Source organism: Triturus cristatus, chromosome 2_2, assembly GCF_964204655.1.
Source record: "Triturus cristatus chromosome 2_2, aTriCri1.1, whole genome shotgun sequence".
Lineage (NCBI taxonomy): Eukaryota > Metazoa > Chordata > Amphibia > Caudata > Salamandridae > Triturus > Triturus cristatus.
The window spans coordinates 784,862,657-784,884,796 of record NC_140582.1 but is presented as its reverse complement, the minus strand read 5'-3'; the positions used below and the strand labels follow the sequence as shown (position 1 = coordinate 784,884,796).

At 49.1% G+C, this 22,140-nt stretch overlaps 1 protein-coding gene across 2 annotated transcripts in view; it reads left to right on the top strand.

The window, feature by feature from the left end:
• Positions 1 to 22,140, top strand: part of CEP135 (centrosomal protein 135) — a 479,333-nt gene that overhangs the window by 441,046 nt on the left and 16,147 nt on the right. Inside the window, exon 26 of one of the 2 annotated variants that reach the window (XM_085642055.1) lies at positions 20,206 to 21,067. The exons of the other annotated variant lie outside the window; for it this stretch is intronic. Coding sequence (XP_085498181.1) covers positions 20,206 to 20,260 — 55 coding nt within the window. The 3' untranslated portion in view covers positions 20,261 to 21,067. Of the gene's footprint in view, positions 1 to 20,205; positions 21,068 to 22,140 lie in introns of those variants that run through there. 2 annotated transcript variants of the gene reach the window in all.

The following is a 22,140-nucleotide window of genomic DNA, read 5'->3' as shown; positions in this document are numbered from 1 at the left end:
TAGCGGGGCGTGTGTAAAATCGCACCGGAGTCCCTGCTGAGGACTCCGTAGTATGAAGGTCCTCAAGGCGAGAGGTGTTTAGAGGAAGAGAGTGGGCCATAGTGTTACAACGCAAGTGGGGTCAACAAACACATGGCAGTGGCCAGTGGTTTGAAAGTTGCACCGGTAGGCTTTGTAAATAAAGTTTAAAAGAATAAAGTTTAAAAGAATAGCCAAATTCCTAATGGGTGGAAGGGCACAGCATGTCGGTTCTGTATTAACAGTGAGTGCATCCAGTATGGACTTTTTAGACACCAAGCATGCTGCACCATACAGTGTAGAGGGAGGACGATATAGAGGTATTGCTCTTTGAGAAATTGCTGCACTTTTCCGACGGTCCCTGAACGTTGTTCTCGAGGCCGAGTTTGTGGATACTCCCTAACCTTCAAAAGGCACGACAGCTGGGGAAGCCGTTGCTTGGCTTTCGAGTCACGTCGTGTACATCCTGCTATTTTGAAGCTCTGAACCTGAATTTCTCCTGCCTTGTTTCCCGCCTTGTTTCCCTAATCCTTGAAGCGGTACATGAAGAACGCCGCATCTTCGTTAAGACATTCTCGGAACTCGCATTTCGACCGGGTGCCTCCAGTACGCGAGTTCTCTGCTGTCAAATACCTTCCGGTTGTGGCGAAGTTCCGTGAACGAGAAAGCTTCTACCCGCACTTCCTTGCACTGAGACTGTGCATATCTTAAGAAATCCACTTCTGACGTTCACGGGAATATCAGCATATGATACGGCCAGCGTAGCTCTTTTGAACTATTGAAGCGACCAACGAACTCCGGATTCTCTGCGTTTCCAGTATTGGTCCGACAGCCTTGTCGTTTAAGAAATCATTCCAAAATCAAAGTGAAACGGACTGTTCTGTTTTTTTTCCCTTTTCCAATTTCGTCTCAAGGTACGAGACGCGATCATTGGTTTTGTTTCAATTTCAACAAATACATTGTATCGCTCAACGCACGCTTTCCGCTTTCGCTTTGGTTGAACTTTGGTGCTACATTGTATCTCTGTACTCTCGCTTCCCGAGCAGATTATTTTTTTGATTTTGTATATTTGGGAAGCTACGAATCTTCGCCCCTGATAAGTAACGCTCAATATAAGGAGGACAGAAACCAGCATTTCATTTGGCACATCGGGCAGGTATTTGCCTTATCGAACTTCAGTTGCCCTTCCTGTGTTTTGACTTTTAATGCTACAGCTGGATTCTACTGTTCTTCCTTCATTCGACAACTGAATCTGGAGGCTGCCTTTATTCCTCAGGAGATATCATATTGGTGAGTGTGGTTTTCATTTCCAAAGAGCAAATACCTCTATACCTCACGCTTAGTAGTACTGTTCAGTCAAGAATAGGGGAAGGAACACATATTGTAATTATCCTATTCTTTGACCACGCACCAAGTTCAGCGAAGACATCGCAGACTTCATCAACCCTCACGCACTCTCGGCCACCGACTACATCCTCCTAGGGGACCTCAACTTTCACCTGGAGAACCACACCGACAACAACACCACAGCCTTACTGGACAACCTCGCCAACCTAGGACTGAAACAGCTAGTCAACACCCCCACCCACCACGCCGGACACACGCTCGACCCCATCTTCTCCTCCAGCAAACACATCTCCTTCAGCCACACCACCGAACTCACTTGGTCGGACCACAGCTGTGTCCACTACAGTTTCAAGAAGACCACCATGCACCACCACACCCAGCAACCACCCAGAAGACACTGGAATCGAGTCACCACAGAACAGCTCGCATCGACCCTCTCCCAGAACCAACCCACCAGCACCACTAAACCCAACGAAGCCGCCAACAACCTCACGAGCTGGATCTCAGACTGCGCCAACCTCCTGGCCCCCCTGAAGACCCAAGCTAACACCAACAACCACAAGAAAAACTCCTGGTTCACCACCGACCTCAAGGACTCCAAAAAAGAATGCCGCACCCTCGAGAAGACTTGGCGCCTCAACCAGACCGAGGAGAACATGTCAGCCCTCAAGAACGCCACCCGCCAACACCACCAAAGCCTCCGCGCCGCACGAAAATCAGCCTACCAGAACAGACTAGACAACAACGCTTACAACAGCAAGGAACTCTTTGGCATCGTCAAAGAGCTCTCCAACCCCGACGCAGAAAACAACTCCATCCCTCCCTCACAGGACCTCTGCGACGCCCTCGCAGCCTTCTTCCACCACAAAATCACTGACATATACAACAGCTTCACCACGACCAACACGAACCCACCCCCGGAACCCGCCACCGACATCACCACCATCCTCACTTGGAACCCAACCACCACCGAGGAAACCACCCGCGTCATGAACTCGCTCCACTCTGGATCTACATCCGACCCCTGCCCACACCACATCTACAACAAAGCCGACCACATCATCGCACCCCACCTCCGAGACGTCATCAACGCATCTCTCACCTCCGCCACCTTCCCAGAGAGCTGGAAACACGCAGAGCTCAACGCCCTCTTAAAGAAACCAACAGCAGACCCCACCGAACTCAAAAACTTCCGGCCCATCTCTCTCCTACCGTTCCCCGCCAAAGTGATTGAGAAAAATCGTCAACGCTCAACTCACCACCGCCTTGGAAACCAACGACTCACTCGACCCCACACAGTTCGGCTTCAGAGCTAACCACAGCACCGAAACCGCCCTCATCGCAGCCACGGACGACATCAGATCCCTGACCGACAAGGGAGAAACCGTGGCCCTCATACTCCTGGACCTCTCTGCAGCCTTCGACACGGTCTGCCACCGTACCCTGATACACCGCCTCAGCAACGCCGGCATCAGAGGCAAGGCCCTGGAATGGATCATCTCCTTCCTCTCCGGAAGAACTCAGAGAGTCCGCCTCCCCCCCTTCAGATCTACAGCCACGGAGATCATCTGCGGCGTCCCCCAAGGATCCTCCCTCAGCCCCACCCTCTTCAACATTTACATGACCCCCCTGGCGAACATCGCACGAAAACACGGACTCGACCTCATATCCTACGCCGACGACACCCAGCTCATCTTATCCCTCACCAACAACCCCACCTCAGCAAGGACCAGACTACACGAAGGCATGAAGGAAGTAGCGAACTGGATGACAGACAGCAGGCTGAAACTGAACACAGAGAAGACGGAGGTTCTCATCCTCGGCCCTACACCCTCCGCCTGGGACGACTCCTGGTGGCCTCCCGCCCTAGGCAGCACTCCCCAACCCACCGACCACGCACGCAACCTCGGCTTCATCCTGGACTCATCCCTCTCCATGTCCAGACAGGTCAACTCGGTGACCTCGGCATGCTTCAACACCCTCCGCATGCTCCGCAAGATCTTCCGCTGGATCCCCACCGATACCAGGAAGACCGTCGCCCACGCCCTCGTCACCAGTCGCTTGAACTACGGGAACACTCTGTATGCCGGCATCACCATCAAGCTGCAGAGGAAACTTCAACGGATCCAGAAAGCGGCCGCACGACTCATCCTGAACGTACCCCGCCACCACCACATCTCCGGACACTTGAAGAAACTTCACTGGCTCCCAATCAACAAGAGGATCACCTTCAGACTCCTCACCCACGCACACAAAGCCCTTCACAACCTCGGACCAAAACTCATCAACCACCGCGTCTCCTTCTACACTCCTCCGCGCACCCTATGCTCGACCGGACATGCCCTGGCAGCCGTACCTCGCATCCGCAAAGCCACCGCCGGAGGAAGATCCTTCTCTTTCCTGGCAGCAAAGACCTGGAACTCTCTGCCCAGCAACCTTCGCGCCATACCTGACCACCTCTCCTTCAGGAGGCAGCTCAAGACCTGGCTCTTTGAGCACTGACCCCCCCCCCCCCCCCCCCCCCCCCCCAGCGCCTTGAGACCCTCACGGGTGAGTAGCGCGCTTTATAAATGTGATTGATTGATTGATTGATTGATTCTTTTTATAGGTTGTCACCCTTCCTGTTATAAAGACCATATCTGTACAGTCGACTGGGGAAATTACATTCGACACCTCCAGATACCTCATCCCCACATCTCCTCAAATCAGTTTATGCGTGTGGAAATTTAATTAAGGGTCCCGTACATACTGTGGTTGGAGGAGAGTGGGGACTTTATCGTCGCTCCCGTGGATTGAGCCCCGTTGGAACTGAGGTTAGTGGCATCGGCAACAGGACTTCACTGAGAGTGCACTGTAGTGGGATTGTGGAAGGCCGAATAGCAGGCTGAAGGCGTGCAAGGGTCAGTTAGCATGGTCTCTGCGAAAAATTAACAGGACACATGGAGCAATGAAAATAGGGAGAGGGGGGCCCCCATAGATGTTCTCTCGGGGGTAGACCCAGTACTTACTCAACTGGAGGTCCTCCGAAGAGCGGGACCTACCTGCTTCTGGCCGTCACCGGTAATACCTGAGGCCGGGCCGGAGCAGTCTTATCTGCGTGTGGATGCGGGAAGCAGAAAGTCTGGAACGTTCACGTACACACAACGTAATGGACAAACGTGTGCCATATTGAAAAGTGGGCACCATATTGTAACGGTGTTCCTTCGTGGTAATAAACACTCATATATTGTGAGAGTAGCGACACTGGGAAGCAGAGACTGTGAAAATAGAAAAGGTTCTAGGCGTGCACAGAAGTACAAAAAGGGGGGGCTCTCAAGCCCATTGAAAAATTACTAGCCTCTGGAGCAATCAAAATTATGCAGGTCCTCATACGTTCACAATAGTTTGTAAGAGGAACTCGCAGTCAATAGGATGCAAGGGAAGTTTTTGCTCGATGGAGCAGGGGCCTGTGGAGTAGGGGAAATACTACCAAGTGTACAAGGGGAGTGCTGTGAGAGGAGTAAGAGGGTGGGCATTTGTAAGTGTAAATTTATTTTTTAATATAACATACCCGCTTAAGGCGAGGCCCCTATGAGACTAAGAATACGGGTAAGAGATTGGCTCCTTAGAATACAAGCCCGTGGGGTGGCGTGAGTGCTGCACTAGCACCCCATTGCTACCCCGACACAGGGGGTCGGTGACTCTGTCTTGTGAAGGGATAAAGGAGAAATGTGAAAGGGACACATGCAGAAATCCTGAGTTGTCACAGATCACATAGGTTGTAGTGAGTAGGGTGTGTGTTATCGTGCCGCCACTCCCCAAGGGATGTCATCATTCAGTCCTGTCCGATGTGTCGCAAGTCGGAATACTTATCGAGAGCTTGTTGGGTGTACTGGCATGAGCTTCAAGTATCATCCATTGTAACTCGTCTGGTGTGTGGCCCATTTCAGTGTAGTGAGTGAGCATTTTGGTCATTGTCTTGTCGCACCTGATATTAATGCGGTGCCCTGTTTTTCTTATTTTCACTGCCCGTGTTGTCATCCATATTTAACGTTTCTGACAGGAACCTATGATCATGTATACGCAGTTCCTGGTGTTGCAATTTGTGTGGGACTTCTGGATCGAAACATCTGAAGGGCCCAGATCAATTTGTTTGAAAGGGTGTGTCGGTGGACACACTGCGTGAGCTGCATGGGTAGTGGCCTGTCACAGGAGGGAGGCCCCAAAGCTGCGTTTGCCCCACGGTCTTTTGGGGAGGAGGTCTAGTGTGTATAACTATGTCTTTGATGTTCACAGTGCGTTTAAAAGCAAACCGTGGGGTAGCGGGTGACAAATCTCCTGTGAGTAGTATAGACCAGTGCTTATTAATTATCTTTTTTAAGTGGTTTGACTGGGGTGTAAAGGATGTGAAGCAGGTGATCACATTGGTAAGAGCCCTTTCACGTGGTTGTAAGAGGCACTACCTGTTGTTGTTCCTCGTTCTCTTGTAGGCCCTCTGTACCACTTCTTTAGGATAGTGTCTGGCCACTAGATCTGAGCTGAGAGATTGGGCTGTTGTTTGTAGTCGTCAGTGGCACAACAGTTGTGACTCAGTCGCAAGAACTGTCCAACGGGAAGGTTCTTGTGCAGGTGCTTGGGGTGGTGGCTGTCGAACCTGATTAGGCTGTTGCTATCAGTGGGCTTCTTGTATGTCTTGGTGGTGAGCTTTCCTTCACTGAGTAAGTTCAAGAGGTCTAGGAAAGGTAATTCTGTGGTAGAGATATTCTTGATGTATCTTAGGAAACGATCGAGAGTGGTTATCCACTCAGAGAACTCCAAACAGGTGCCTGAAGTCCCTTGCCACAAGATGAGTATATCGTCTATGTACCTCCGCCAGACCAGGATATTGCTCTGATAGGGGTTGCTATCACTCTGGATGTGCTTTTTTCCAAAATCGGCCATGTAGAGGCAGGCCAGGCTGGGAGCGGAGGTACTACCCATCGAGGTGCCCTGTGTTTGGTGGTACAACTGGTCTTCAAATTGAAAATAGTTTTCCTTAAGGACTAGGGTCGCACACTCCATGATGAAGCTTACTGGGGTGGGGGAGGACCAATCCTCAGCCCTGAGGATTGTTTCTACTACCTCCAAAGTTGCATCTTGGGGTATGTTAGTGTACAGAGTCTCCACGTCAAGTGTGACGAGGAGGTCGACAGTGATGTTTTCGCCCAAACCTTCAAGAAGGTTCAACACTGCAATGGTATCTTTAAGAAAGGAAGGAGTCTTAGTCACTAATGGTTGCAGGAAATGGTCACAGAATTGTGAGAGGAGTTCTAGAATGGACCCGATCCCCTAAACTATGCGTCTCCCTGGTGGTGTGTTCTGGTTTCTTTGTGAATTTTGGGTACAGTGTAGAAGTAGGGTATCTTTGGGTGATCACTGATCAGAAAGGCAGACTCCTTTTTGCTGAGCCAACCTTGTGATTCTGCCGCAAACACCATGGATGGTATGTGGTTGCTGAGTCGTCATGTGGGATCCTCTGTAATCGGAATGTAGTAGTCACGATTAGACAGTTGGTATGTGCATTCCAGGGCAGCAGCGGAAAATTTTGAAAAAAGAGTGGACAAATGGTGCATTTTCAAGCAAATTTGAGAAAGCAGGAAGGTTAATAAAGCATTTGTGAAAGTGCAGTAACTACATTAATAAATAGATGTCATATAACATAGGTAGCTGCTTATTCAAGCATTCTTTCACCCCATAGTCCAGCAGGGTCTTGATACAAGACAGATAAGAGAAAAAGCAGTGTGGTCCTCGACCAGGAAGACACTCATATTTCGTTGGTAAGAAGTCAAAAGATTGGTCAAATTGAAAACCTGAAATGCAAAACGCAATCCAACAATTTGCAAGTACACCTCCTCTATGTTCAACAAGCCATGTTTTACCCATGATTGGCTTTGCTCCCACACAGAGTGTGCCTAGAGACAGGCCAAGCTACCGGCAGCCAGCCTGGGCTTCCAACACACCAGAACACGTATAGTAGAGACAGCTTTAGTGCAAGCTTCACGTAAACGCCCAGAGCGATAGTACATGCTTTACTCACAATCACAGAGCAGGAAGATGGGCCTCAGCACTCTGAGTTTCCTAACACACGTGCGCGCAACACAAAAGTGCTGCACTGAGACCAGCCGGGCACGTGACACAGATATAGCAATGAGAGCAATAGTACAAGCTTCACTCACAATGACAAGGATAAGTCGAGAGTGAAATACAGAAATGGAGAGGATGGAAATGAAGTATGAGATATGAACATGGAGGGACTTCAGAAGGATGTGTGGAGAGAAAAGGCATAAGTGACTAATGCAGAGGGAATATAGTTTTGTGAAGGGGACTGAAGGAATTAAAGACTTATAAAGCACGTTTTTACCCAGCAATGGATTTCCTGGTGCTAAGAGTGGTAACTCATTTATCTGATATTTGGTAAAAATCAGTGCCAACAAGCATGGGTAAAGTCCATACGTCCATTTATTGTAGCCCATTGATGTGTGTGTGTGGTGTTTAGATGCATTAACAAAACACAGAGGTACCAAAAAACTGGTCAGATGGCTAGCTGTGTCAAGCACTGGTTTCTAATTTACAGGTTTTAGTTAAGCGAGACCACCTCCCTCCTCCGAAAAATTGTCACCCCACTGAAAACACTGAATAACTCAGAAATGCCTTGCTTAAGAGCAAAGTAAACTATAAATGAGTCTAGTGAATTTGCAATAAATTCGGTTTCCTAAAATATCCTAATACTGTGTCTGCAAAAAGGTCACAATATTAGGTTTGTTAATAAAATAATCGTGGTAATATTATGACCTTTTTTAAGACGCAGTGTTCCATTTTTATATATTTGTAATACGCACAAAGCATATCTTAACGGCTACAGGGGCATCTTGGGTGTAGCAATGCTTTGAGGCTGTTTGTGGTTATATGGATCATGCTTGCAGTTTCTTATAGCCCGCCGTAGCGAGCTATACCGAGCTATTAAAGGCCTGCTGCAGCGTTAAAGGCCCGAGCCGAAGGCGAGGGGCTTTAACAAGGCAGCGGGACTTTAATAGCCGGTATAGCCCTGCTACGAAGGACTATAAGGCTATTAGAACATTCTGCCACTAGAGGGCAGAATGTTCTAACAAATTAAACAAAGGCTTCAGGGAGCGCGAGGGGATTGAAATCCCCTCAGGCTCCCTGAAGCCTTTGTTCACAGCCACAGCTGTGAACAAAGGAACATTGGAATGTTGGAGCTCCGGGCTTATACCTGCCATTATCAGCCCGGAGCACTCCATTGTTTTCAATGGAGCATCCAACGTTCCAATGTTCTAATATTGCTTATAAAACGACATATAGATTCTGCACTGCAGCATGTACTGTGATTGTGCAGCAGATATTCATAGGGATTGGATGTCCTGAACATTGATAGCTACAAAAAGTGGCCCGCAGACAGCCTGAGCCTAGTTTCTACAGGTTGGTGATGTGCTTTAATGTTTTAATTCCTAAGTTAGTTAGCATGGATAAACTAATGTTAAAACATCTGAGAACAGAGAGACAGGCCAGTCAACATGAATTGTATAGGTTTGAGCTTTGGACAACGAAGCCATTATTCAGGTAAAACGGACCCTAATAGAAGCTCAAGCTTCAAGCTGGAACAATACCCCTCAGGCTACGCATATTGAGGCACAGGCACATACACCACTGAGCTATTTTATCCGGATTGTAGCTTGTGACTTGCAGAATACACAATGGATTCTGCAGCAAACACACTTACCGTCTGAGCTACGTAACCAGCAACCTGCGGGTAATATGAAATGCTCTGCAACTGCCATATTAACCCACTACATTTTTTAGATGTCGATTAAAATCATAGACCAGCAGGTTAAACAGAAATCAGCAGAAAGTGCATTAACCACCTGAGTTACTTTACCAATAATATATGGCTTAAGACTTGATGGGGTCCCGCAGAAGCCAAAACCCCACGAGATTACCATACAATGCACACTGAATATGATCAAAAAAATAAAGTGAAACAACTATTTTTCCTTGTCGGTTTGCACAGAGACAGTTTCTAAAAACACATAATGCATTTGAACTGGCAGAACATAAGCTGTCATGGAAATTCATGTGTTTTCCTGATTCAAGTCACCCAAGCCGCTTTTCGGACACATACTCTAAATTCGTTAACTTTCGTCAGCTCTAAACCACATGGGCTGGGACTACCGGCCACCCCCCTCCTTACTACACAAATTGCATTACTTAATTCAGCAGGTCCACACATGGGTCTTTGGAAGGCAGGGGTCAAGGGACCCCTGGCCGTATTTATTAAAATATGAAAATAAAATGAAAATTTTATAAAATAAACATTTTTGACAATTTTTAGAATGCACATTTCAGAACATTAGATTACATCCATTTTTGACATTGTAAGATGGGCTAACCTTAACAAATATCTAGTACAGCGTGTTTCCTAACCGAATCTAAACATCCTGAAAATTAAGCACTCTAATAATTACGTCGGACGGCAAGGTCGCTAACCGGTGTCAGATCCCTTACAGCTACGCTCTCACGTTCGAGATGCGCATGCGCAACCCAGGGCACGTTTCACCCCGTGCGCTCTGAACTCCATTAAACCATAACAGGAGGGCCCACACTTGCGCACCTTGATGACGTCATAGTGTCTGTGAGGGGTGGCTACCAGCCTGAGGAAAGCGTGGACTCCCTCCCCCGCACCCTTCTAAGTAATGGATATCATATCCTGCCCCTGAAGTTCTGGGAGAGACCAATGGCCCCTCCCGATGGGCGGCCCCTTTCGTGACTGGGCCCGCCCCACCCTAAGGACCTTAAAATGCTGCTCACCGATTATGACCTTACCGCCAGACCCACATAATAAATACGACATTGCTATTCTAAAAGGGAAAAAGGGAACTAAGGAGAAAGTTACTTAAAAACCACAGCAACACACGAAAACATCTACATTTGTACATTTCCTGTAAAACGGGAAAAAAGGCCTAAGGAGAGAATCAGTTACAAACCACAGCAAAGCACACCACATTTACATCTGCACAGTCTCCTGTAGACGGGAAAAAGGCCTAAGGAGAGAATAAGTTAACACACAGCGAAGCACCAAGCATATATCCCTGCATATCCCCCTGCGAGCGGGGGAACGCCCGAGGCAGCGATCATGCCATTCTTATGATCACGCGACAACATTAAACAGTATACTTACCATTGTCATCACCCCATTTGCTAACCAAGGGGACGGTGGGTGGGGAAAATAAAGAGCCCCACGGTGGGGCGAGGAGCGAGCCTGGGGAGCGCGGGCACAAAGAGGCCGCCTCCCGCGCCCCCCCAGGCTCTTAACCCCTTCGTGATCGCGGCCCCGCCCCCCCCGGCCCGGAAGCACACAACTACTTCCGGGGCAAGGGGGGGGCGGTAACAGCCACCACGAAGGGGACGGGATATGGGAGGGGCCGGGCCCCGCCATGCCTGCGTGGGGGCCGATTGGCCCCCCCTTTTCTCATGGGCTGGGACTACCGGCCACCCCCCTCCTTACTACACAAATTGCATTACTTAATTCAGCAGGTCCACACATGGGTCTTTGGAAGGCAGGGGTCAAGGGACCCCTGGCCGTATTTATTAAAATATGAAAATAAAATGAAAATTTTATAAAATAAACATTTTTGACAATTTTTAGAATGCACATTTCAGAACATTAGATTACATCCATTTTTGACATTGTAAGATGGGCTAACCTTAACAAATATCTAGTACAGCGTGTTTCCTAACCGAATCTAAACATCCTGAAAATTAAGCACTCTAATAATTACGTCGGACGGCAAGGTCGCTAACCGGTGTCAGATCCCTTACAGCTACGCTCTCACGTTCGAGATGCGCATGCGCAACCCAGGGCACGTTTCACCCCGTGCGCTCTGAACTCCATTAAACCATAACAGGAGGGCCCACACTTGCGCACCTTGATGACGTCATAGTGTCTGTGAGGGGTGGCTACCAGCCTGAGGAAAGCGTGGACTCCCTCCCCCGCACCCTTCTAAGTAATGGATATCATATCCTGCCCCTGAAGTTCTGGGAGAGACCAATGGCCCCTCCCGATGGGCGGCCCCTTTCGTGACTGGGCCCTCCCCCCCCTAAGGACCTTAAAATGCTGCTCACCGATTATGACCTTACCGCCACAGGCCAGCATAGTTGACCGACTATCTGGCCCCCCCCCCGCACATCTACCTCTAGAAAGGTCATAACCTACTTCCAAAGTCCTCAACCCACGCCAGGATATTCCTTATAAAAAGAGCATTCCCTGCCTCAGTTAAATGGACCCCGTCCCGCAGGTAAAAGTGCTCCCCCCAGATGCACCCATGAGGTATGGTCTGTAAGACCGGGGTTCTAAATAACCTGTCCAGCTTGTTGTTAATCCTCCTTACTGAGTGATTCAGGGCGCTAACAGAGTCCCCGCCCCTCCATTGCATTCTTGGTATCAATTGTGACCATACAATCACAGACCCCGGTAACCGCTTTGCCACCCACCCTGCTGCTGCTATAATCTCTTCCAGGAGGACCCTCCTACCCAGGCCTGCCAGATCATTCCCCCCCAGATGAAGGATCACCGCCGAGGGAGGTGCAGTATGTCGTTTTAGTAAATCCAACATATAATCCCTGAACTGACTAAGGCGAAGCCCCCCCCTGCCGTGGAAGGAGACCGTGCACCCCCCACTCTCCGCCCTCCGTCTACCCAAACCTGCAAGAAAAATTGTGTTAGCGCGCTTCACAAATGAATGTCCTATTACCCAAACTACCCTTGTCTTCTTTTTGTCCTCTGGGCAATTCCTTGATGTTGCTGAGTTGATGAGATGGTCCATGGGAAGTTTCCGTCCTGCGTCGCAGGCCCGTGAAACTGTAAATAACCAGACAAAAAAAAAGGACAAGTGTCAAGACTCAAAATGGCAACTGTTCTCACAACATGTGCAACCGCACGTAACCTTTGTACTTATTAGAGGACCATCTCCCAATCCTTTGCACACTGGTTGAGTTCAACCCCCTGGCAGTTGCTTCTGTGGCTGCCCCTATCCGAAAGGAGTGCGTCCCAAACTCTTTGTGGTTAAGACCCGCCCTGGCCATACTCATGGCCAGCACCCTCTGGAACTGAAACTTAGTCAAAGGTGTTCCGTCCCCATGCAGCAGCAGTGGCCCCCTACATTCCTGCGCCCGCTGTCTCAAGAGCTCCTCCACTAGTGCCACCGGGCAGCAGACATTGCTCCGTGCCCGGTGTAACGCCAAGGTTTGGCCCCTGGCTTCTTGATCAGTCTTTGATTTCCTGATGGTAATCCACATTGTGTCACCCCTCATGCCGACATCATGTAGCTGAAGGCCGCCTACCCTATCACATTTGTTGGCCGCCACCAGTTCGCTTACCCTGAATGCCCCATAAAAGGCTAATGAAAATGCCGCTTTAAACAAACATACCTCGGCCGCGGAGCTACATGTATCCGGCAGCGCGAGGAGCACTGCCGACAAGCGCTCAAAACCTATCGGCTTCCTAGTATCTGTGGCCGGTGCCTGCATGCGCCGCCATCCCTTCAATGCCCTCTGCGCTAAGAAACTGTTCGTGGGATCCCTCACCCCTTTAGCACGTGCAAAAAAGGAGATTGCAGCCTTGTGCCTGCCGGCTGTTGCGGCCGTGCGCCCTTCCCTGTGTAACGCGCTCATGTAGTTATTAAAGCTAGCCTCCACAAACCACCCGCTCTCCCAGCCCTGGCCCAGAAAGTGACAGTAAGACCTGAACGCCCCTTCATAAGCTTTTCTTGTCTTGGGTGCTATGCTGGCTGCCACGAGGTCATGTAGTTGGGGGCACCAATCTGCCAGAGAGACGACGGGAAAGGGGCCGGGGTGGTCTCTGCGTCCGGCAGGTGATCCCTGAACACCTGCATCTTAAAGCGAGAAAGAGCATCAGCTGCATTGTTCAACACCCCTGGGACATGTTTTGCCCTGAAAAGTATGTTTAATGTCATGCAACACAGCACAATCTCCTTCATCAGGCGCAATATGAATGGACACCTTGCAGCTTGTTGGTTGATACATTCCACCACTGACATATTATCTGACCAGAAGATTACTGATCGGTTGGCCAGATCCTGGGGCCACACTTTCAGTGCCACCCAGATTGGGAAGAGCTCGAGGAAACCAATGTTCATCGTCAGCCCGCTCTCCTCCCACCAGGCGGGCCACTTCTGTGCCACCCATTTCCTCCCAAGGATTGCCCCAAAACCTACACTGCCTGCAGCATCAGTCCATAAACCCAAGTCCTCCGAGGACAACGTGGGTGCACCCCACAGCACTCTGCCATTGAAATCCTCCAGGAATGCAATCCATATCCGCATATCCTGGCGAACCTCTGCAGATAGCCGTGTCCGGTGATGCTTCTCCCGAAGACCCTTCATGGCCTGTGCAATCGGGCGTGAAAAAGGGCGCGCCATGGGTATTACTCTCAATGCAAAATTTAACTGACCCACTGTCTGCTGTAACATTTGTAGAGTAACCTTCTTAGCCTGTATGCATGATCCTAGGGTATTCTTGAATCTTTGTATCTTCTCCATTGGTAATCTAAAGCAACCCTCCACTGAATCCAGTTCAATTCCTAAGAATTCCAAGCATGCCACTGGCCCGACCGTTTTTCCCTGCGCCAGGGGTACCCCGAAAGAGCGCATGAGCACGCAAAATTCCTGCAATGCTGACGCACACTCCCGTGACCCCGCCGGACCCAGGAAAAGAAAGTCATCCAGATAATGCATGACATACTGGTGCCCTGTAGATTGCCTTAGGGCCCATTCCAAGAAAGAGCTGAACTGTTCGAAATATGCACATGAAATGGAACAGCCCATGGGCATACACTTATCCATGTAGTACTTCCCTTCAAAGGAGAAACCTAAGAGGCGCTGATCCTCCGGGTGAACAGGGAGTAGTCTAAAGGCTGACTCAATATCTGATTTGGCCATCAGTGCACCCGCGCCTAAGTCCCTCAGCATGTCCGCCGCCTGATCAAAAGATGCATATTTAACGCTGCAGATTGATTCATCAATAGCATCATTCAAGGATAGGCCCCTAGGTGCAGATAAGTTGTGGATAAGCCTATACTCGCCCTTCTCCTTTTTTGGCACTATGCCCAACGGGGAGCATACAAAATTCTTAGTGGGAATGACATGAAAAGGACCCGCTACCCTACCCAAGCGCAACTCCTTTTCTATTTTGCTAGCCACCAGCGTGGGATTGGAGAGCACTGACAGCTGATTCCTGCACTGCGGTGTCCCGACATAACCCCCAGCTGGAATTCTGAAACCATGAGTGAACCCTTCTTGCAATAATCTAGCAGACGTGTGGTTGGGGTACCTGTTAAGCCATGGGATCATAACCGACAAAAGAATGGGCGAATGTGCTATAATGGGATGGATCCTGTTACTCTGGTTTCTTCCTTCCCCTATTCCCAGGCCCACTGCCCTTGTTCCTGCATGTCGCTTCTGGGTGGGAAGGATGGCCGCATATGTTGCACGCGTGCCTGAACTTACAAGTGCCCGGTGCCCTGTTGCATGTCCGTTTGTTGAAGTCCCAACACACCCCTTTTGCACTTCCACCGCTTCTAGCCTTTTGGTTTGTCTCCCCGCCCTGCGCTGGCCGAAAGGGCTGCTGAAATGGCTGTTGTGGCCTGGGAGAATAACTTTTGTTCCAGTCAGAGCTAGGGCCCGCCCCCTGCCCCTTCTCAAATTGAGAATGCCAAGAAATAGAATCTACCTTGTCCCATGCCAAAGACTTGTTGAACTCCCTAGATTTTCTGAAGGCTATATCGTACTCTTTCCAGACATCCCCCGCATGATTATCATGGTACATTGTGATCCTACTCTGATAGCAGCTCATGACTGATTGCATTCCTGGAAAACGTTCCCCAATTACTGCACTGTACACAGCAAAGGCCCTCACCCAATTGAGGATGGTTTCTTCAACCCTAAATTTGTACAATTTTGATCTCCATTCACTAGGCAACATCATATCTTTCTGTGCTTTCGCATATTCCCATTCCCTGCTGTCTATCAACAATGAAAAGATATTAACGTATTTATCCGCCCAAATCAACTCTTTCACACTTTGTGACACATGTTGCGCCAGGCACTCCCCTCTGGAGGGCATCGCGCCCTCGCCCAACAGTGGCAGGGCAACCTCCTTACCATTGTCGTTGGCTGACGCCACCTCCACGGTCTTGGCTGGGCCCCCGGTGTTCGCTGGACCTGTTTGGGGAGAAACCGGTGCGAGTGGCGGGCTGCCCTGGCCACTAGCCAACAATATCTGCGCAACTAATGTTCGTTGTTCTGCCGTGAGGTTCGTGATGTCCGGCAACGCGCCCTTACCTAACCAGGGGAGAACGACTGCTACCTGGGCTGCTAAATCTGCTGGCATTGGACCAGACATGGGCAGGAGGGGAGGGACCCCACTCGGTACCGAGCCCCCCACGGGAACCGGGGTGGGCGGTGGCGCCAATGGTGCTAAAGGTGCTGCCGGCGCTACTGGCACAGCAACTGGTAGCTGGGGCACCGGTGCCGGGATGCCCAAGGGTGCCTGAGGTGGCGGGACGGGTGCCTGAGGTGGAGGGACAGGTGCCGCCGGCGGTACCATGGGAGTTGGACCCTGTGGACGACCCCCCACCTTCTTAGATCTCGCCCGCTTGGGCGGTGTCGCAAATTCGCCCCTTGGTTTGGGCGGCACTATCGCTCGCTTAGGTCTTCCCGATGGGCCGGCCTGCGCTCCTACCTTCTCTCCCAATTCCGCTACCGTCCTACCCAGCTTGTCAACTTTCCCCAGGCGTTTCTCCATTGCCGCCATTCTGCGCATCATTTTCTGAAACATCCAACCCACGCTAGCATTCGCGTGCCCCCTTCTTGCAGACATACTTATGAGCACACCGTGCTCCGTACCTGACCCAAATGAAAAGGCGCCCAAGCTGGAATACCGACCTAGCTCCTAGTCCTGTTGACCTGTAACAGAAAATGCGTTAAATTTCACACTGTGGCAGCCTGAAGTAAGTTGAGCACTACCCCCCGTAAAACAAAAATTAAACAATTTCACGTGTGCCTTGAGGCCAGACCAACCACCCCTGTAAGACACACCATCCGATCATATACCCAATTGAATTGTAAATGGGTCACTTCCTTATGGAAAAAGGGCAAAAAACGACACTAAACTGGTGTGCTATGCACACACCTCAGATCATGTACCTCTGCAATTTATTGTAAATAGGTGCTCAAAATTGTAACAGAGCCCCTTCTCTAGCACCAGTCGTCTAACAAGAAGATCCTTCACCTATTACACAATACACACGTCGGACAATATACCTGCTAGACTGTAGGAATAACGTGTAACCACCCTAGCCCTTTGTTTAATTCAAAAACAAACGTTCCTTCCTGAAAAGACCTTCTCGGTCACCCATCCGCCCTCTGCCCTAGCTGTCCCTGCTTAACTTCGTTCTACACACGCTCGTAAAAGAAACAGAAACGAAACGTTCACCTCTGCCGCCCGGCTTTTCCTGTACGCTCGCTGAGGCTCTGCAGCCCCCACCGCCCGCCCCACAAAATACCTCGTGTCGTGATGGCCACAACGCGGACGTCCCCGCAGTGCGCAAGCGGCCTCCAGACGAGCCCGGGAAAACTTCCTGGCAATCTCTGGCAATCGGCAAACTTCCTGGCACTCTCTGGCAATCGGCAAACTCTCCCCGCTACGCTTCCGTCGTCCTCAGGAAAACGAGGTCACCGCAGTCCTCCGCAGCTGGCCGGATCCGGGTGCACACCTGAAACGAACAAAAAGGAAAATAAAGAGCCCCACGGTGGGGCGAGGAGCGAGCCTGGGGAGCGCGGGCACAAAGAGGCCGCCTCCCGCGCCCCCCCAGGCTCTTAACCCCTTCGTGATCGCGGCCCCGCCCCCCCCGGCCCGGAAGCACACAACTACTTCCGGGGCAAGGGGGGGGCGGTAACAGCCACCACGAAGGGGACGGGATATGGGAGGGGCCGGGCCCCGCCATGCCTGCGTGGGGGCCGAATGGCCCCCCCTTTTCTTGAGCTCAGGTGTGTAAATCTAAAAGACGTAGACTAGGACTGCAACTCCCACAAGACACGAGGTTGCCTATTAAAGGTAAAGACTGAGAGTACGGTGTTCAGTACAAATGGATCATTGTGTCAACCATGTCTATGCCTCTTTGGGAAGTCCATTCTACCTACATCTAAGGGCTGTTGCCTTAACCCCTTCCTCCGTCTAAAATAACGCTGCAAATTTCATGTATAGCTGCCCCGAAGCGTCAACAGAACTTCGCCCGAGAGCCTCGATCAACCACCAAATGCTGCCTGGGCAATTTAAGAATATCTGGTGCCCGAGAAAAAATAGGCTCAATTTGGCAGCGCATGATTTATTTTGTAAAGCGCTCAAAAGCATATTTATGTGATTATGTTTACCCCATTGTAGGGCTAAATGGCTTGCTGAATACAAGAAAGCCCGATATGCAACACCAGCGTCCTGAGACCCAGAGTGACGGAGAGCTCTCTGCTAAGGCATCCGGTGCCAAATTACAGCGCTTAAGCAGAAATAAAACAGACGCACACAAGCGTGTGCACTGACTCAGGCATCCCTCACACATAAACACATCCTCTCCAATCGTACTGCTGGGCCTGAGTGAAGACCAGTCATCTCTCTACACCCACACACACCCTCTCACGCTTTGCCAATGCTTGTTGGTTCCTCTCTCTCACCTTCTCGTGCTCTGCTCGCCCAGAAACCGCCGACGCCAGCCAGCACGGTGCTGTCACTTCCGAGTATCTCACCATAATATCCTGGTTAGCCAGGCTTTGTGACTAGGGCGTACTCATGCATTCCAGGGATCTGTGGTTGACCCCATAGTCACATGTGCGAATCTAGTAGGGCCATTTACACTTTCGTTTTTCTCAACGTTGATAAGAGGAGAACAATTGTGTTGAATAAAATAAGCATCCCTCATATGTGACTAACGAGACCTTTGCCCCTGAGAGGTAACCTTGCACTTTACAAATAGTGTTATGTTAATCTGGTCTCAACTGTAACAAACTGTTCTATGGCACAAAAGCTTATGATTTAAATATGTTGCAATCAAATGTTTCCTATAAAGCGCTCTGCTGCTCCTTGGAGTCGGATCCGCACTATAGAGAATCACCAACATTAAATACACTCTAGTCAGAAAACTCTCATTCTGAAATCGCCGATTTAAGCAATTTAATTTATGTATTTATTTTTTTCCTGCAAAATCTAAATAGAAGTTAGATAATGTACAAAAAAAGGTAGCTAATGTTGTTTCATTAAATCCTAAAAGTCCGACTTCACAGACAAGTTGCAATGAGGAAGACCTTTTCAGGACCTTTAATCGATCCCATGCCTCAGGCGGGAGTCGTGCAGCCTTCAAACAGCAGCCAGGTGAGTAGTTCTACTAACTTAATAGGCAAGTTTTATGGCTTGAGACTCACTTTACGAACAGAGTGGCACAATTACACGTTTCTTGGAAGCAGCTCGTCTTGCTGGAAGGAACGGGGTTGTGTCCTTGCGGGGCCCGTGCACAGCTGCTTAATAGTTATTTTGCTCAGTAGTACACAATAAAAGTAGAACGCAGGACAGTGATGTCACTTCCGCTCTGCAGCTTTGCAGGTCGACGGTAATTTACAGCTTTTAACCACCAAACCTACGTGACTGTTTTGTTTATTCTGTTTATTTGAGGGATGCCTGGAGAGGACAAGCCTTTCCAGGATACTGGCCACTGGACAGTGGATCCGAAGAACGGGTGACCGCTTTTGTTTGGTGATGCATCTAGGGCAGGCTTTGCATGAACTTGTGGGCTGCTTAAATCATACAGTAAATCTCTCGCAAAACATACTCCTTAGTCTGGGGCTTTTCAGCACTGCCGCATGCGTGCTGTCTCTGCGAAGCAACATGAACCCCTGTAAACTACTGAGCAAGACCACTGAATCAAAAGCAAGAAACATCTAGCTTTCGCTTCTTTTAGTAATATAGCGTTTCCACCTGTTATCAGTCACAGATTAATAACTTGCAGCAGCATCGGATTTTTTAGTAAAGATCTTTGGGAAAAAAAACATGAGCCAGGACCTGAGCTAAAGGTCATAGAACGCCACATCCTGGTATGCAGTCGCGGCTCGGAGGGGGGGGGGGGGGGGGCTTTAAAATAAAATACAAATCCTACCTGACCAGGTCCGCACCGACTCGAGTCCGTTGGCACCTCCAAGACAACAGCCGCATCACTGCTGGCAAGTGGCAACCGGCAACCCCTCTCAGCCAATCCTTAGACCGAGGTTTGAGCCTTTGCTCAACCCTCGCTCTCCTAATGGGCATGCGCCAGCCTGAGCTGACACTAGTGCGCATGACTGGGCACGGCGGAAAACGTCGCCGACCTTCAAAAGGCATGCACACTTGTGCTGCTCCCTGCCCCTGGTCTGACAATGCCTGTCAGTCAACATGACGCCAGACCGCCCACCTCCTTCAGACTCTGAAGGGGTTGGGCGGTCCGACGTCATGCTGACTGACATGATTGTCAGTTCTCCCTCGGCGTCTCTGAACTTAAGTAAACTGAGAGTTTACTTAAGTTTAGAGACGCCGAGTGAGCTGCGGGCGGCTTGTGGGGGCAACGCCCCAGCGCTCTAATGGAGGCACCACCACTGTTCCCGGGTGTAGTCATCAGTGTTTTGGCGCCAGGACGCTCCTTCGCTGGAGCAGCTGTGCGCATTAAAATGTAACTAACATAACATAACATGACTATGGCCCCTCCTTTATCTGCAGGTTTAATCGTGATGGAGCTATCGTTCCCAAGGGCCCGCATAGCTGCAGTCTCTGATTTCAACATGTTGAAGAATGGATTCTTGCGTGGACACTTCTCCACGTCCTTGAGGACAGCCTGTTCGAAGGTGAGGGCCTTAGGAGGGATCATCCCTGCTGTAGGAGTGAAGGTCGAGGGGTTGTGGAGGCCCAAATCCGGAGTGTCCACATATGATTTATCCAGGAAAAAATGTGCAGGTGGATTTTCCTGAAGAAGCGATGTAGTTCTTGTCCGGTCCTGAATTTATCTTCTTTGGACATTTAGTTCCCATCATTCTTTACTGTTTAGATCAATTCTTTAACTCAGAAGGTTGACACTGTCCTTACGTATGTGGTCGTCAGAGTTTTTAGTAATCAACATTAGGTTAGCATTGTATGCATACGAACAGATTTTCACATGTAGCTCTAAAAATAATTTTGGATTTTACATCATTTAAAGCTAATTTTTAAAAATCAAAAATGCCGAACTTAACCTGATATGATTCTGTGATTGCATTGAGTGGACTTAGTACTCCATCTATCATTTGCATGTCAGAACGACTCTTGTGGTAATTAGTAGTGCGACTTCACAAACCCATTGCCATGTTTATCTAATTAATAACTTTGGTGCATTTGTTGAAATGCCACAAAACCTTCGTAAACTTTAATCCATTTAGATTGATTCAGTTCTCGATTCAATTTAATTAAGATCCACCAGCTGGGCAGAAGTACTTATGGGCTTTTTGCATGTAATACTTGCCCCCAGCCCAGTTTCACACGCATAGTCTTTTCTCTGTACTAATTTCCTGCAACATTAAATTGTATTGCTCCATGTCTCATCCAACCTTATACGTGTGCGTTGTTTCATTTTATAGAAGTGAGACGATAGCCAGTGAATATGATTATTCTTTCTTCTCTTGCCTTTATGTTCCTGCCACTATTGCTTTGTGTCTAAATGCAAATTAAACTCTTGCATCTTGCCTCAGCTTTCCTGTCATTCATGTTTCCTGTAGACCATAGTTGAATATTGAGCTGCCTTATTGACTCACCTAGGTGGTGAGTATTGTTCTGTGATCTTAATAATCTGCAAAACAAAGTTTAAAACATGAATACACAAGTTACTTCCCAACAGATGGATGTATTTTGCCTTCTATACATTCATCATCACCCTCGCTACTATCCTTTATGATGTTACTACAATATTGGGATGGTCCGGTATTTTTAGCAGCTCTGGCGCTGCTTAGCAAAAGCATGCTGCTCCATGTTGCTGGCAGTGGCTGCATTGGTGTGTGATGGGGATATTTTAAGGACTGTGGAGTTCTTCCCAATAGATATAAAAAACAGTGACGTAGGGAGGTCCTGCGCTGTGCTAACTCAGCTACAGAAAACTGACATTTCCTGCCGTCCCAATGCACATGATATCATCAATCAGTTTAAAGAACTGCTATTTTCAAAATGTATAGTGCATACGCATATTCAAAACATAATCAGCACAACCATAAAAAAAATATTTGAAAGACCAGCCTGTGAGACAGCTAACAATTTCCCTGTCTTAGTCCGATATGCAAGGATAATATTTTGAAGGATTATTTACCGTGAGTGCTCCGGTTGAACCTGTGTCCTAATATATGCAAAGGAAGAAACTTCATTTTAGCAACATCTCTTGACTGAATATGGCTGGAGCAGATGGCATTGTTAAAGACAGACGCACCGTGCCTTGATTCACTGGCATGCCCATGGTGTCTCTTTTGATCTCCCAAAAGGCTTCAAATTGCTTTGTGATAGTATGGCATCAGACACTTGCAAGTAGTACTTCAGCTTATTTTATGATCCGGGCAGCCCTTCTAATATAACAAGCTAAATTCATTGTAGAAACAAAACTCAGCATTAGGGAGGAAAAAAAACGATGCCGCGAAGATG